Source organism: Elaeis guineensis, chromosome 5 (genome assembly GCF_000442705.2).
Source record: "Elaeis guineensis isolate ETL-2024a chromosome 5, EG11, whole genome shotgun sequence".
Lineage (NCBI taxonomy): Eukaryota > Viridiplantae > Streptophyta > Magnoliopsida > Arecales > Arecaceae > Elaeis > Elaeis guineensis.
This window is the reverse complement of record NC_025997.2, coordinates 131,963,357-131,978,129: the sequence shown is the minus strand read 5'-3', so window position 1 is coordinate 131,978,129 and position 14,773 is coordinate 131,963,357. Positions and strand designations below refer to the sequence as shown.

The following is a 14,773-nucleotide window of genomic DNA, read 5'->3' as shown; positions in this document are numbered from 1 at the left end:
GGAAGACTTTGCATGGTGCTGCGACGTTCGTTGTGCCTCGTAAGCCGAAGGGGGTGACGTCCTAACTTTTAAGCATAAGAATTTGCATACTCTTTTTTTTTCTCGTGACAACACGAGGGCAAATGCTATGTTAATGAGAAGATAATCATAACGTTACAGAGTAAACAGTGAAGCCGAAACCAGAGCAGGCCCAAAACAAATATATATGGCCCATAGACAGAAGGATTTATTGCAAATATCCCACTGAAACCAAAGAGACATTAAGAAAGGAAGATACAATAGAACAACAGCATTACAAGGTAGAAACTTGAATACAACGCAAGTTGAGGGCATTCCGGTATTGTAAGGTAGATAAGTAGCAATCAAGAATATGATACGAAGGCATTGATCGGTGGACCATAAAGACTAACAGAATCGGCACACAAGCCAACATGCCACAGGAGAAGTTGGATTGTATGATGCGGAGCCGCATAACACTGAGATGATGTACTTGAAAGTACCCGAACATTGAAGTAGAGTTGTAAAATGCCATGACAGTGCAGCACATGAGACAGCAGCTTGCATAATAGAAAGTAGACCAATGAAAAAAAAGCAAGGTAGAAGCAAGATAGGTCAGCAAGTATAAGAAAATTCCAGCAAAGCTGAATACCGAATGCAATAAGAGCTGATATTGTAATCGCATCAGCATGATAAAATGCCTCTGAAAAGTCCCACTGCTAGAGATATAATGCATAGAAGGATAGTGACAGAATTGAATAGCAGAGCTCCATAACCAAGGAACAATGTCCATTCTGCCACAATTTGATGCAGAAGAAGAAGAAAATAAAGCCCACAATCAGCTACGTGCCAGCTGCATGCCATTAGCATACATCTAATCTAATATATATATATTATAAAGCAAAAATTGAAAGAAAACTTCTTAGCATTTGAGATTGTCCACTTAAGCAATTTTTTGTATGTCATATGTCCTCCTACTTAACAATCTTTCAAGCATTAAATTCAAACCTTGGATTAATAAAAAACTATATTAAATCTTATTTATATAAATTAAATTATATTATTAATGTATAGTATTATTACATTCTTACAATTAAAATCTATTTATATAGATAATTGAGAATATAAAATGATACTAAAAATTTGAATGAATATTATTTTATTATTTATATATAATTTTTTTCAATATGATCAGACCTAGAATCCGTGTGCAATGCATAGGCTCAAAACTAGTAATAATATATAACAAAAACATATGAGATAGAATTTTAAAATTGGATAGTGATTTATCTGCAAAATTAGTTCCTAGTATTTTTGATTCCAAAACCTAGGAGCCCAATATGAAACAAGTTCAACCTAAGTGAACCTGGTTCATTTTCTCAAAAGGGAGGAGAAAAAATCAAATCATGGCCAAAACAACCTGGCTTGATAATGAGCTTGGTAAAGTATGCAACCAACAAAGTTAATGACAATATATTTTAGCTGGCATATAATTCATTATTGAATCTATTTCAAATAGCTGCTTCAGTTATATGATATTCTATTATTAGGTCAAGTTCAAACTATGTATCAAAGTAAGCTTGAATTGAGCTTGATCTAATGAACTAACCCTCATTAGAATCGGAACAAAAATATGAACAAATTCACATATAACTCTTTGCACAACATAAATATTATAATAATGTCCTTCAAAAGATTGTATCTCTATCAGACACTAAATAAATTATCATAGGAATAAAGCATTTTAAGTCAAACTAATTTTGCTAATCAAAACTAATTAACATAATTTTACATGTACCTCCTATAGGATTTGGTATCATATACAAATTTTTAGAGTTTTTGAACATCTCATTTTACATGCCATGAACTCTACTTCTATGATACATGTTTCTATTTGGAGCCCCACATAGCTACCATACGATTCTACTCTATGCATTAGAGAAAAGTATTTTACATCGTATATAAGTAGCTTTTTTTTAAAAAAAGAAATAAAGAAATTTACACTTGTCAAAATTGATAGGATATTTTGACAAATTAGATAAAAATTAAAATTTTCAAGACTGCCATTCTTTACGTCACATTTATTGCATGCGCCTAGCATCATTGAACATTTAGGTCATTTGAAAGTTATATAAATCCATGACTGATCATGTTTAAAGAATAATAAATATACAAAAATGCAACTCTGTAATAGTAGTTAGAAAAAAGAGCAAGTTTTGTAGCCATGCAAAGCTTTTTATGATACTTATAATGCATATATAATTGCCACTATTCATGATTGATTACATGTGTCTGTGTCAGGATGAAGATGCATTAACACTATTGTAGCAACTGTGGTTCTAAACTATACAATAGAAAAGAGTTTCATCTTCCAATCAAAATTGTTATGCAATACCTTTCATGTGCAATGGAGTCTTTTGGCTATGTCTGCGCCGGAAAGCAAGGAAGTAGTAAATCTGTGTAAGAGCTTGATCAGCCACTAACAATGTCCTCCTAACATCTATATCCTCTTACATATATGTGTGGCACTGAGGTAAACCACCTACTGAGTATAAAAATATTCAAGCGCAAATGGAAGGTATTAGTGATATAGCTAGTAAGATCTTCATTATCAACACTAGTGACCTAGGTTTGATACAAACCTTCATCCAATAAACCCGATAGGAGGTGAAGATCTGCATCTTACCATTGGCCATCTCCCGTGGACAGAAGAAAGGAAAAAAGAAAAAGACATTCAAGAGCACATGGGATTATCTCATATAAGTCATCAAAAATAGCAGCTAAATTATCCGGCTAGAAATTTCTAAACATATATAATAGAACCCCATTTTTAACGAGAACAAAGTAAAAATACCTAATAACTATATTTTATGATGGCGGGAGAGGTCAATTGAGTAAAATTACCAATAGCATGCTTGATGATAAGGCTGATACTTTCTGGCCTTTGGGTCCAACATGTCTATTATATTTGGAAGAAACAATCATAACAACACTAGGGTATGGTTGTCCTTTTAACATTCGAAACACCAAATCCTTGCCCTAAAGTTTCATTTTCTATTTATTTTTTTATTATTTGTTTACCACCTCATCAACAAGCAAAGGTTTTTCACAACCGTCCAAATTCAAACCCTCAAATCTCATTTATCTCCCCTTCTTTTTCTTTAAATACTTTGTTCTTTCTCATGTGCATCTCACAGTTCGAGTCATTATTGCTCTACACAGAGCCATTGCAGGGTCATTTGGGACATTTCCAACCTGTGGGTTTTTTGTTTCTCGGGTACAACCAACCTGCGGGTTTTGATACCTCAGGAGCGGTGGGAGTCTTTTTCTTCTCTCACAACCATTTGTTGGGCTCACCCGATCCGAAGGGAAGAGATGCGGTGGTGCCTGGTGAGAAGTCTCTGGGTCGCGCTGTGAGTATTTCTTCCCCTTGCCCTTTTCGTCTCCATTCTCGTCCTCTCTTCAGACAAGAAAGCATGGTCTAACCCAACCCCCTGCACCCCTTCTAGGCTGGCCCTAGGTTACGGTAACTCATCCCTGCCTCCAAATTGACATCATTCTTTGCTGCAGCTTTCTAAGACGGTCTTCTTTTCGAAATAACATAATCATTAGTTATAATTATAAAATATTTTTATTTTTATCTGATTTTTTTTTCCCCCCCCCCCCCTTCATGTGACGTCATGTCATGCTCTGTTAAAATGCCAATGTTACAATGCATACCGGTGGACGGGGGCCTCCTGTTCCAACCAAAAAAGGATCATGTTGCATACGACTATAGCGGACGATCCGCTTGATTGTTGATTATATTCTCCGGCTTGTGACAATCGAGTGGATTGGAAGCTATTATTATATCATGTACTCATTTTTTCCTGGGATTTAAGTTGACGAGGGTTCTTCGAATACAATGTTCCTCTAATGTATGGGAAATGCAATCGGAACGTTTTGCTGGATGTTTTATGAATTCGGATATTCAATTGGAGTTGATGGTCTCTATTTTGATCCCGTCCGTGTGAAAGATAAGTCGGTCCGTTTTAAAGATGATATATTGTATCCTAATACCTGGAGATTTTTGGAGTGGGAGTTTTTTCCCTTGCTGCTTTTTATTTAAAATGCGTCAAAAGCTTCGAACTGTTGTTTGCTTATATGTAAGATATTGGATGGATAAAACAGTGAATCTTCAGTCTGATAAAACGCTCAGCTAAACCGGGTCATTTTCTCTTGGATGTGCTGCATTCTTGCTCGCAACTAGACAATGTTTCCAGATGTTTTGGTTTCAATCACAATAAAGATAAAAGCCAACGTTTTATAAAAACCTCAGACCTTATCTTATATCGTCTGGCTCCAATCATGGATCAGTCCTGATCCTACATAGGCTCCATCTAAGTTAGCTTGCTTCTATGGGTGAACGATCTTGCTTCTATAACTCTGGATGAATGATTGACCATTGGGTATATTTTTTTAAACAAAAAAAAGCTCAGGTTCACCCACATTAAAAAGGGAAGGTGTTTTTAGGGTCTTATTTCCACGTGTGTCTCTCGCTGAATGTAAGGAATCAATCGTCTGACCATTTCCGACTTATCGCCCCTTTCCTATTCGATGAACAATCTGGTATCCTTCGTACCACTATGGTCTAAGGTGTGCAGATTAAGAAATATTCTCCCTAAAAGGAAACTTAAAAGTCTGTTCTCCCAATTTCTCATGTTTTGCAGGCACTGATTTCTACTTGTCTAGAAGTTGTTACTCCGGATACCAGGGCTGTTCCTTGTGAAGGACGTGAATCTTTTGAAGACCTCTCCTGGGTACTACAATTCGAATTCTGCAACCGTGTCTTGGCCTAAATCCTAGCCCCCCTTCCCCTCGAAAGCAAAATGGAAACGACGCACGTATGGGACGTTCTCCGATCTTGATCAAACGGCTATGATTGGTCATCCGAAGCGAAAAGGTAACATAGTGTGATTTTAGATCTTATTCCATTCACTAATGCTGGTCATCATCTCTGGGTGTTATTTATGATCGCAGTGTTTGGGGCAAAACTAACTTCCCCCTCTCAGTAAGCACAGGGAGCACGAAGCGTCCTCCAAAAAGAGTAAAATAGGCGCCAAAACCCCTCCTCCCTCGGCGGTCACCGGAACCCGAACGAGCGCCAATATTGCCTTCCCTCTCGCCTGAGGAATCCCCCCTTCCTCCTCCCTCTTATACCCCCGCGGAATACCGGACTCCGATGGCCGGCCTATCCTTTTATCTTGACGGGGTCCCTCTGGATGCCCCCCTCTTGAACCCCTGCAACGGCCCTTCTCTCTCCCCCGACTTCGCCGACACCGACGCCGAGCTCCGGCTTCTCTTCGACCAGATCTCCGCCACTCTTGCCGGAGATTCCTGGCCGGAGAGCCCAGGGTTCGAATCGCTCCGCTCCGATCTCGTCGAGCGCTGGGTCCAGAGGTTCGTGGGCGAGGGCGGTGAAGGGAGTCCGTGCGATCGGAGGTTTTCTTTGTGCCCGGATCTTAGGCGGAGGATCGAAGCGCTTATCCGCGAACGTTTGAGCGAGAGAATGGACGGGTCGAAGGAGGCGGGACGTCTGGGTCTTTCGCCGGGTTCGTCGGGTTCGAGGAAGAGGAAGAGGTACTTGGAGGACATGCTGAGGCAGGTGAGAGCCTTCGCCGTCGACCCCCGCAGTGGAACGACTGGAGGAAGCGGTGGAGGAGAGGGAGGAGGAGAGGAATGGGGGAAGCAGGTGCTGGATGCGCGGCGTACTCTGTACCTGAGCACGGCCGAGTTCGCTAATATCGAGGATTTTCCTTCGTATCCTCAGGTACTCCTCCTCTTTTTCGCTAAAGTATCCTCAGGTGATCTTTCAAGAAACATAAGTACTTCTTTGATGTTCTTGTGCTCTGTTTGCTATGAAATTCCAGTGGTTTTGCTATAGTTTTGATTCCATCTTTGCTCGCGCTCGCGTGTTCTTTTTTCTGTACATGATAGGTTAGGGTAATAGAACTACTGGTAATGATAACAAGAAATTAGGTCGCTCTGTTCAAGATTTCGCATCTGTCTTTTGATAATCGATCTATCCACAAATAAATATGATGAACTGTAGACATGGCATATTCAAGAAACTGAACATGATGGGCATCTTTTGGAATTTTCTTGCATAGGTGTCATCCTGACTGTGACTGCTTTATGCGAGTATTGTGGGATCCATATTGGCGGGTCTCACCTGGCTCTGGATGATTTCTGTTACAGCCTTGTTGTAGATTATTGTTTTAGTCGATATCCTTCAATCTTTCTTGTTAAATACTATAAATCTAAATTATATGTGTCACACCCCAAACCCCATTCACATGAAAACCAGGCATGTGACATGGCTGCATATTCCTTAAGAATTAACCTCTTGAAATATGCAAGGAGTTTTAAAATTCCGTGGTCAATTCATATGGATAACAAAAGTTATAGAACCAAATATCCATCTCATAATTAACAAACTGTGGCTTTCACCAAAGCAACGACTAACTTGGATTTGAAATAATTTATTAGAAATCAGAATGCCAAACATTTTATCATGCAAGGGTTCAAACATACAAGTATCCAAATAACGTTTGAGTTACCACAAACCCTAATTTTACATGAAAATACCTATTACTAGTAACAAAATTAGACTAATCTATTAGCCTCCTATCCAAAAGATGAGGTTTACATTACAAAACAACTAGCCTTGCTCCTAGTCACTCCCCAAATGATACCCAACTAGCCTATGGTATCTATACAACGAAAGAAAAACAATGTAGCGAGCATGATAACCCAGTAGGTATCCCACATGCATTACTATAATTTAATTTAGACCGAATATATATGAGGAAAATTTTCACAAAGTACTTAAGAAATATAGTAATATATAATTGAATTACCAATTCAACTGTAGATAACTAAAAATTCATGCAATTTCACCAAGTCCAAATCACCCATACTGACAATCCAGAATATAGAATAACCTTTTTGGTAACTTAGCCCCAATCATGCCCACTCCTGGTGACTAGGCATCAATTACATGTCACGTTTCTGGCTATGACAGGACAGCAATCTCATGTCAATTTTGCAACATGTGACAGGACAACAACACATTTATGTGCATGCCATCAATACACCCAACATAACCACAATCAATTTGCTACTGTTGTAGAGATAGAATTAATAATTCATTTAAAATGTTAGTTTTAGAAATGAAGGTTCCATTTCATTTTGTACAACAATAAATTCTACTGCAAAATTATAAAAACTTTTTCATTATAATAATCAGATCTCATAAGATAGAATTGTATATAATAAGGTACCTATGCCTTCATAGAGAAAAAGGGTCCATGCAAGGACGTGCTAATCAAACACCTTGCAAATTTTTCGTACACCTTAGACATTTATCTAAAACAAGGTAATTGAGGGTTAAAAATACTTGCTTTCTAATTATCCATCCCTTTTATATATGACTGGTTCTAAATATTTCCAATTCGTAAGTCTATACATCTGCTGGCTGATCCAAATGAAAATTCATTTCTTCCTATGAGAGAATCATGAAATCAGCAAATTTTGCAGTTAAGTGTACTCATCCCACTTTAAAAAAAAAAAAAAACATTTTTAGGAATTAATTCTACATCTAAGTAGTGCAATAATTAGCCCAAAATTAGGGCTTCATAATCTGCCCTATTCTATGGACAACTGCAATAGTCTAGCTATTTGGCATACTTCCCTTCTGAATCAATGCTTGAAAATTTCCAGGTCCAAAACAAAAAGAATATTATTACAATCTCACTAAAAATCATACTAAAATGCTATGTCTAATTAAGGTTTTAATAAAATGCAATGTTAGTGCTCCGTTCTGCCCTTCCTTGCATGCCAAGCCATGTTAATGATTTAATTGAGCAAGCAAACATCCTCCAAAAATTCTTAATTTAGCGGGTTTATTGGTTCATCAATTAACAACTGTCACTCAGTATTTCAGATTGAGATACTCACCGAAGTTTAAGTTATAATTTTCGGATTGAAATAGGGCTTGTACCTATCTGCTCTGCAATCACCATCAAAAAACACATACTCTCCCATAGTTCATTTCTATCCATTATCTTTGCAGTTTTAGAAATTAAATCTTACCCTAAACCCACCGAGATTTATCCTATAACACCAAAAATTTGACTGAGAGAAAAGATTGGGATCTTACCATGATGATGGCTTAAATTGCTTGGTTTTTCCCTCTTGTTTTTCTTTTCAAAAATACTAGTTTCAGATCAGCATTGAGAAAGACAGCAAGTTAGTGAGGGACAGAGAGACCGAGAGAAAAGGAAATGAGAGGGAGAGAGAAAAAGAGTGTGTTTGTGTGTGTGTGAGAGAGAGAGGGAGTGAGAAGGTGAGAGATAGGAGAAGGAAAGAAAGATAAAGAGAGATTAGAGAAAGAGAGAGATGAGAGAGAGTGTGAGAGAGACAGTGGACGGCGGTGAGGGCAAGAAATGCACATATCGTGCATGCCCGTAATGAAAAAATGGTTTGGGCTGTGGGCCTAGGCCATTACAATATCACATTAAAGGTGGCACCATATGGTCGGTTGGACTGTGGGCCTAGGCCATTACAATATCTCTCGGGTTTTGATTTTATCATATGGATTTTAGTTTTTGCTGATCTGGAAGTGATATATGAAGGTTTGCAAAGGAGATATTGTGTATATGGAAATTCTAAGGTCTTGATTCTAATGGTAGATCCTATCCCATTGTGATACTAGTTAGTAGTGCATGGGGGATGTAGACATGTAAGGTTATCCTTGTCATTTGAGTTTGTCTGTGTTGAATAGAAACTGTATGAGCGCAAACATAAGATAGGATGGGAAGGGAAAGTGAAATTTTGGGGGAAAAAAAAGAAGGGAGAGAGAAGCTTTTCCAGGTGTAACTTGACAAAGATGATGATATGGAGAAGAACCTAAAGAACTATCAATAGAACTGTACTAGTGCTGACCTGTTGTGAGTTGTGACCATGTTCTTCAAAAAGATTCCATTATAACATTACAACAACCATCATAAAATTCAGGTGCTTCTGTTATATTATTATACATTCATCTAAATTCCAAAATAAAACATTGGCCATCATAACCACATCATGACCATTATCAGGGAAGATTTTTTTTTTTTTAAGTTTTTTTTTTTATATTAATATCTCAACAAGTTTATTTATATATCAGATGAAAACAAATCCGTGCATGGTTATAAGGTTAGATTACAATCTCAGATGCTGCAATTACCTATTATTCCTATTATAAAATTTAATAAGGACTGCTATATCACCATAATCAAAGCGATACATAAAATAATTTTTTTGTAAGTTTTCATTTATGGCATCTAACAATCAATAGACATTTTGATGTCTTTGCATAACTGGCATTAGTAGAAACATAGTTGTGACAATACTTGAGTCTCCTTCTTCACATCATTTGGCTGATGTGAGACTTGCTTCGACTGCATGCCAGCAAAGCAATTTGCACCGGCAAGAGTAATGGTAAATAGATATTCAGTTGATGCATCAGAATGTCCGCGTGGTGTTATAAAATCTCCAGATTTATTCTTTAAATTTTTATACTTAAACTGTCAAGTTTTTGTTGAAACGCTCATGCCATGGTTCTTGACTTTAAATTTAGCTCATTCACAAATAAAGCAGTTCATTTTCATGCCATGTTTCTTGACTTTAAATTTAGCTCATTCACAAATAAAGCAGTTCATTTTCATGCTAAAATATAGATTATAAACCCTTGATTATATTAGGATTTGTAACAGTGCCTCTGTGAGTTCATCATCTTGTCGTTATTATATGATGTTCTTTTGACTTGTTGATTGGATGATTAATTGAAAATTTAACCTGATAAATTGTACTGACATTTATTTTGTTTTATTTGCCTGTATAACTTTGAGCATCAAACTGCATGTATGAGCTTGACAAAGATAAATTATCAATAGCGGTGATTTGAGAAAATTTTCTTTCTCATGCATTTTTAGTCGCAAGAACAAGCGGAACAACATCCATTTGGTTGTACTGTGATAGAAGAACTGGCTTTTTCATCATCATGGGAAAACAGGAGGGGTCTAGTAGTTCACAACTTACACATTTCTTAAGGGCACTGGTGTCCATCAATTCACTGAAAAAAAAAATCATGTAGCATATTTTACTTATATTGGTTTTGTTTTATACTTTTTGATGTGTGTGTATACGTACTATTCTATATATTCATGCCATCATCTGTTCAAATCTATCGATTTTTAGTTTAGCACAATATTTCTGCCAGTTCTGAAACCTTTTTAACATTCTTTGTAATAAGAAACATCTGTTCCTCTGTTAGGATCAAATGCCCTTGGGATAATTGAGATTGCTCCGGTGACTCCTGGAAAATGACTTGTTTTATGAAAATTGATGTTTGTACAAGAAAGCAAACACCATGTGCATGTGCACTTCACCTGCAGAGGTATCTGTCAGAATATGGATGAAATGATGAACAGGGACTTGTGGCATGCTGTGTTATCTCAAATGAACAGTTTTTAAATTTTTTTGTATGTGTGAAAGTGCTGCTCTGAGCATGCATTAGCAAGGAGATCCACTTTTTGTGCATAAATATGTTTTGAAAAAGACAAGTCAAACTTATAAACATCGGAAGGAATTTATCATATATCAGTACACTTTTCTTGCAGTAGGCCTAGCTTGTGTACAGGCATGCTTGCGTGCATGTAAAATCATTGTGCCTATTGTTGGCTTTTCTCAGGATGTTCCCATAGATTTGAGGAATCATAGTTATAGAAATCATCTCCTTCATGAACTCTTGGATCTCCTATTGTTGGGATGAAGTTCCTGCTAACTTGTTCAAATATGTTCATTAGGATCTTTTGATTGTAACTGGATTTAACTGGATTGAAATTTGTATTCATTTGGATGTCTTCTGCAGCAACATTTTTGCTGTCTTTTCACGAGCTTTCAGCTACTTGATTGACCCATACATTTTCTCTTGATGGTGGGAAGTTATCTTTCTGAATTTATGCTTTTATTGAAATTATCCGTTTTGCAATCTTGACATGATTATTGTTTTGGTGCCACTGAAATGAAAAATTGCATGTTTCAGATGAATCAGAAAAATGATGAGCAGTCTTCAGTAAAAGCATGGAAGAAACGGGGAGGAACTGTAACTCGGCCACAACGGAGATCTCCAAGAATAGCTCAAAAGCTGAATGTTAATGCACGTCATCTTGTTACCCTTAGGAAACGAATTGGAGTTGGTCCCTCCTTTCAGGCTGATGTTTTAGAGTGGACAGGCCTACCCAATGTGGAAGAACATTCCGAGGACAAAGATTTGGATGATTCAAAGTGGTTGGGTACCAGAGTCTGGCCATTAGAAGGTGATGATAGAAGAACTAGTGAGGTGATGATTGGGAAAGGCAGGACAGACTCATGTGCCTGTGCCTCTCCGGGATCATTAGCCTGCATTAGGTCTCATGTAAGTGCAGCAAGACTTCGACTCCAGTCTGACCTAGGTCAAGCTTTCTTCAGTTGGGAATTTGATGGAATGGGTGAAGACATTTCCACGTTGTGGACGCATGAGGAGCAGATGACGATTGACCCTCTTGAAAGACTGAATCCTGAGTCAGAATGCAAGACTTTCTGGAAACTTGCCGAGAAATGTTTCACCTCCAAGAGCAGACAAGATTTAGTGAGGTACTACTTCAATGTCTTTATTCCAAGGCGGATGAGCAGCCAGAGCAGATTGCCATCTGCAGAGCTCAGTTCTGAGGAAGATGACGATGATGACAATAACAATGATGCCAAGAAAGATGATGATGACAAGAAAGATGAAAAACCTCATGACGATGATAAGAAGGGCAAAGCTCTTCAGGCCTCACGCTCCAGTTCTTTTCAAAGGTATTGATAGCATATGATACTTCATATATGCACTCTATGCTCCCGACTTGAATATCATGGCAAAGTCTTGTTTTAAGTTATACTGCAATTTCTGACAACTATATTATGAGCAGTCACACTTTAAAATGTGATATGTTGGATTCTAAAAGTGAAACATGTCGACCAATGGGTGAGACAAGTGCCTGATTTATGTATGATTAATAGTAGCTGACATGCTTTCTAGTTAAAATTCGAGATGGTAAAAGTGTTTCTCAAAATTAGAAAGATTTACTGCATTTAACTATGATTTCTCAGATTGCAAGAGATGGTATTGTTTTTAGAAGTTGTAACCGCATCAAGGAGTATGATGCTTCTCACGTGTTGTTTTTTGGCACTCTCTTTCAGGTCTAGAAAGTCGAAGAAGAAACCTTGAAGGCATATTGTCCGCCATATGGGCATACCGTTGTGGTGCTTCAGCATGTAGGCTACTCTGAAGTCAGACGTTGTTTGTGTTTCTTGGCTTGGTGATTAAGAGATTCCAGATGGGTCTAATTTTTGCGGATTTTAGAAGGTTCATAGCCAGTAAGGTTCAAAGAATGAGCCGGTTAGGTAGATCATCCTCAACAGCTAAAACTGATCGGTAAAAACTGATGGGAACCTTGTTGAGTTCGTAGCTGTCAGGGGATATTTTCAATAATTTGATTTTTCAAATGCACAGGATAACTGTAAAAAGAGGTATCACACTACGTGTTTCACAATTTTGGATATTTTGTGTTACAATTGGTTTTTTGCTGGATTAATATCATTTTTGCCTATTTATAGCAACTTTAGAAATGGCAGATTTTACAGTTATTGTCTAAGATTTTCTTGAAAACATGGCTGCATCATTCATGCAGTCCTGTAGCACTACATCTCTATTGTAATTCGCCTATCCATGCTGGTTGGACATGTTCTTAGCATCTTGCTTCATGCCTAATGTTTCCATTTTTTTTTCAAGCCCCCCAACGGCGTAAATCTGCTTCTAGATTTCTACTTTAGTTCACCTTACACAGATTGTTGGATATGTTAGTCGTGCTTCTATCAGCATCCCTTCGCCATAAAAAATTCTAACTAATCGCTCCTCTTTTCTAGCGTTCTCACTGAACTTGAAAACCACACTCCATTGCCCTGAAAGGTTGTAACGGCCGTCTCCAACTCCTTTATTTGTTAAAAAAGTTTAGCAATCAAACAACATTGATTACAGATAACATGTAACGTCGGGCTATTTCCTGATCGGGTACGTAGGTCTATCGAGTTTTCAATCTTGTTTCTGGAAAACCACAATTTGAACCTCTCAACACCATCCCAAACTGTCATTCTTGCACGTAACTTTGCCGTCCACAATTTTCTTTCGGCTTTCATGGCTGCTAGACTTGCAGTACTGCCCTGTGCTATATTTTACCATTTTCATTTTTAGGAAGGGACACGTCACAGACACTGTTTTGATCCATTTTGTTCTCATATATGACACCAATGGCATTGATTTCACATCATAGAAACTATAAAACGCTGATAAACTTCTTTAAATGCATCAATATTTTTCTGCCTCGAATCGTTTTCAACTGCCAAACCTTCCGAGTGGCGTATATAGATGTCTGTTCAGATGTTCATGTAATATAAAATTATTCGCCGCTAAACATCAACCATCCAACAATCATCTAAAATCATCAATCTTATGTTACATGCAACGTGCCTCTTCTTTCTGTCTTGTAGATTCCAGATCCACTAGCTTGACCAAATCATCAACAAAGCATGCAAGCATGCTGGAAATCAGCAGGAATGATTAGGTCCAAAGACAGATTGCCATTCATGTCTAACTGCTATTCTCATGCCTTGGTTGTATAAATAGCAGCTCTCTTGGCTCGCTTGTGCGTGCATACCTCATGCTCAATCGCTGTATGGTTGTTGGGATCATCGCTCATGCAAAGCATTCGCTTATTGTTTCCCCCTTTTCTGGTCTCTGATCCTGATCTTCTTTTCTTGTTACCAATCAAAAATCAGGGGCACATGCTTGATCATATTATCATCATTATTTCATTCGATTTCTGAATCGTCAGGATCATTGGAAACTAATTAAGCATGTGTGCAACATGCTGGCCTATTCTCTGCGCATGATTTCAATTGCTCATTCCATTTTCAGCATTTTTTTTTTTTTCTTTTCCCGGAAGTCGCAACAACACCCTTTTCAGTTGTATGCATGGCCAGGAACATATGAGCTTGTTGATCTTCTGGTGCAGCCCTTCCAGGCCGATAAATGTGCATGACCCATGCTCCAGGACGCATCAAACCTACAGAAACAGGTCGGGCCCAAGTTCAGGCGTGCTCCACTTGCTTCTGGGTCTATTTCCTTCTGCTCCCCTATCCTATTCTACTTTTTTGTGCTGTGGTTCTGCCGTGCTGGTTGGTACAGGAATTGGGGTGGAATGATTGGTGTGACATGCTGGTGTCCAAAATTTACATTTCTTTAACCTTTTTGTCTAATGATATCGTTGAATAGATAATTTGTGGGTTTACATTATCCATCATATGTTCCATGTGGGATTGTTTGAATAGAATTAAGTCGTTATGCTTTTGAAAAAATTGACCCAAACTAATTTGATCTTGGTCGGGTTTATTTCCTTCATCAAGTGCTTCAATTTTGATTCCGGAGATCGAGAACCAGATAAAGTTGGTTAAAGGTTTGGTTCTGGGTTAACCTTTATTCTGAACCCATCGGAACAATGCGCACACCTGTACAGGATCCGCACAAAGCTAGGTAACCATCTATCGAAGGCCTGAATTAGAGTGTTTTGGGAAAGTTTGTGATGATGCTTCGATGTAAAGCCACGATCATAGG

At 37.9% G+C, this 14,773-nt stretch overlaps 1 protein-coding gene across 1 annotated transcript; it reads left to right on the top strand.

Moving 5' to 3' along the window:
- Positions 1–3,291: 3,291 nt before the first annotated feature.
- LOC105046278 (uncharacterized) lies at positions 3,292–12,732 on the top strand. Its single transcript, XM_010924830.4, has 5 exons — positions 3,292–3,410; positions 4,707–4,939; positions 5,017–5,806; positions 11,126–11,919; positions 12,304–12,732. Exons 3-5 carry the CDS (start codon positions 5,219–5,221, stop codon positions 12,329–12,331), a joined length of 1,410 nt encoding a protein of 469 aa, XP_010923132.1. The 5' UTR covers positions 3,292–3,410; positions 4,707–4,939; positions 5,017–5,218; the 3' UTR covers positions 12,332–12,732.
- The last annotated feature ends 2,041 nt before the right edge of the window (positions 12,733–14,773 follow it).

Excerpts from the sequence above, each read along its gene's own strand:
- LOC105046278 (XM_010924830.4), top strand. The coding sequence starts at position 5,219 with ATGGCCGGCCTATCCTTTTATCTTGACGGGGTCCCTCTGGATGCCCCC. Across the intron at positions 5,807-11,125 it reads ATTTTCCTTCGTATCCTCAG|ATGAATCAGAAAAATGATGA; the intron begins GTACTCCTCCTC and ends TGCATGTTTCAG. Across the intron at positions 11,920-12,303 it reads CGCTCCAGTTCTTTTCAAAG|GTCTAGAAAGTCGAAGAAGA; the intron begins GTATTGATAGCA and ends ACTCTCTTTCAG.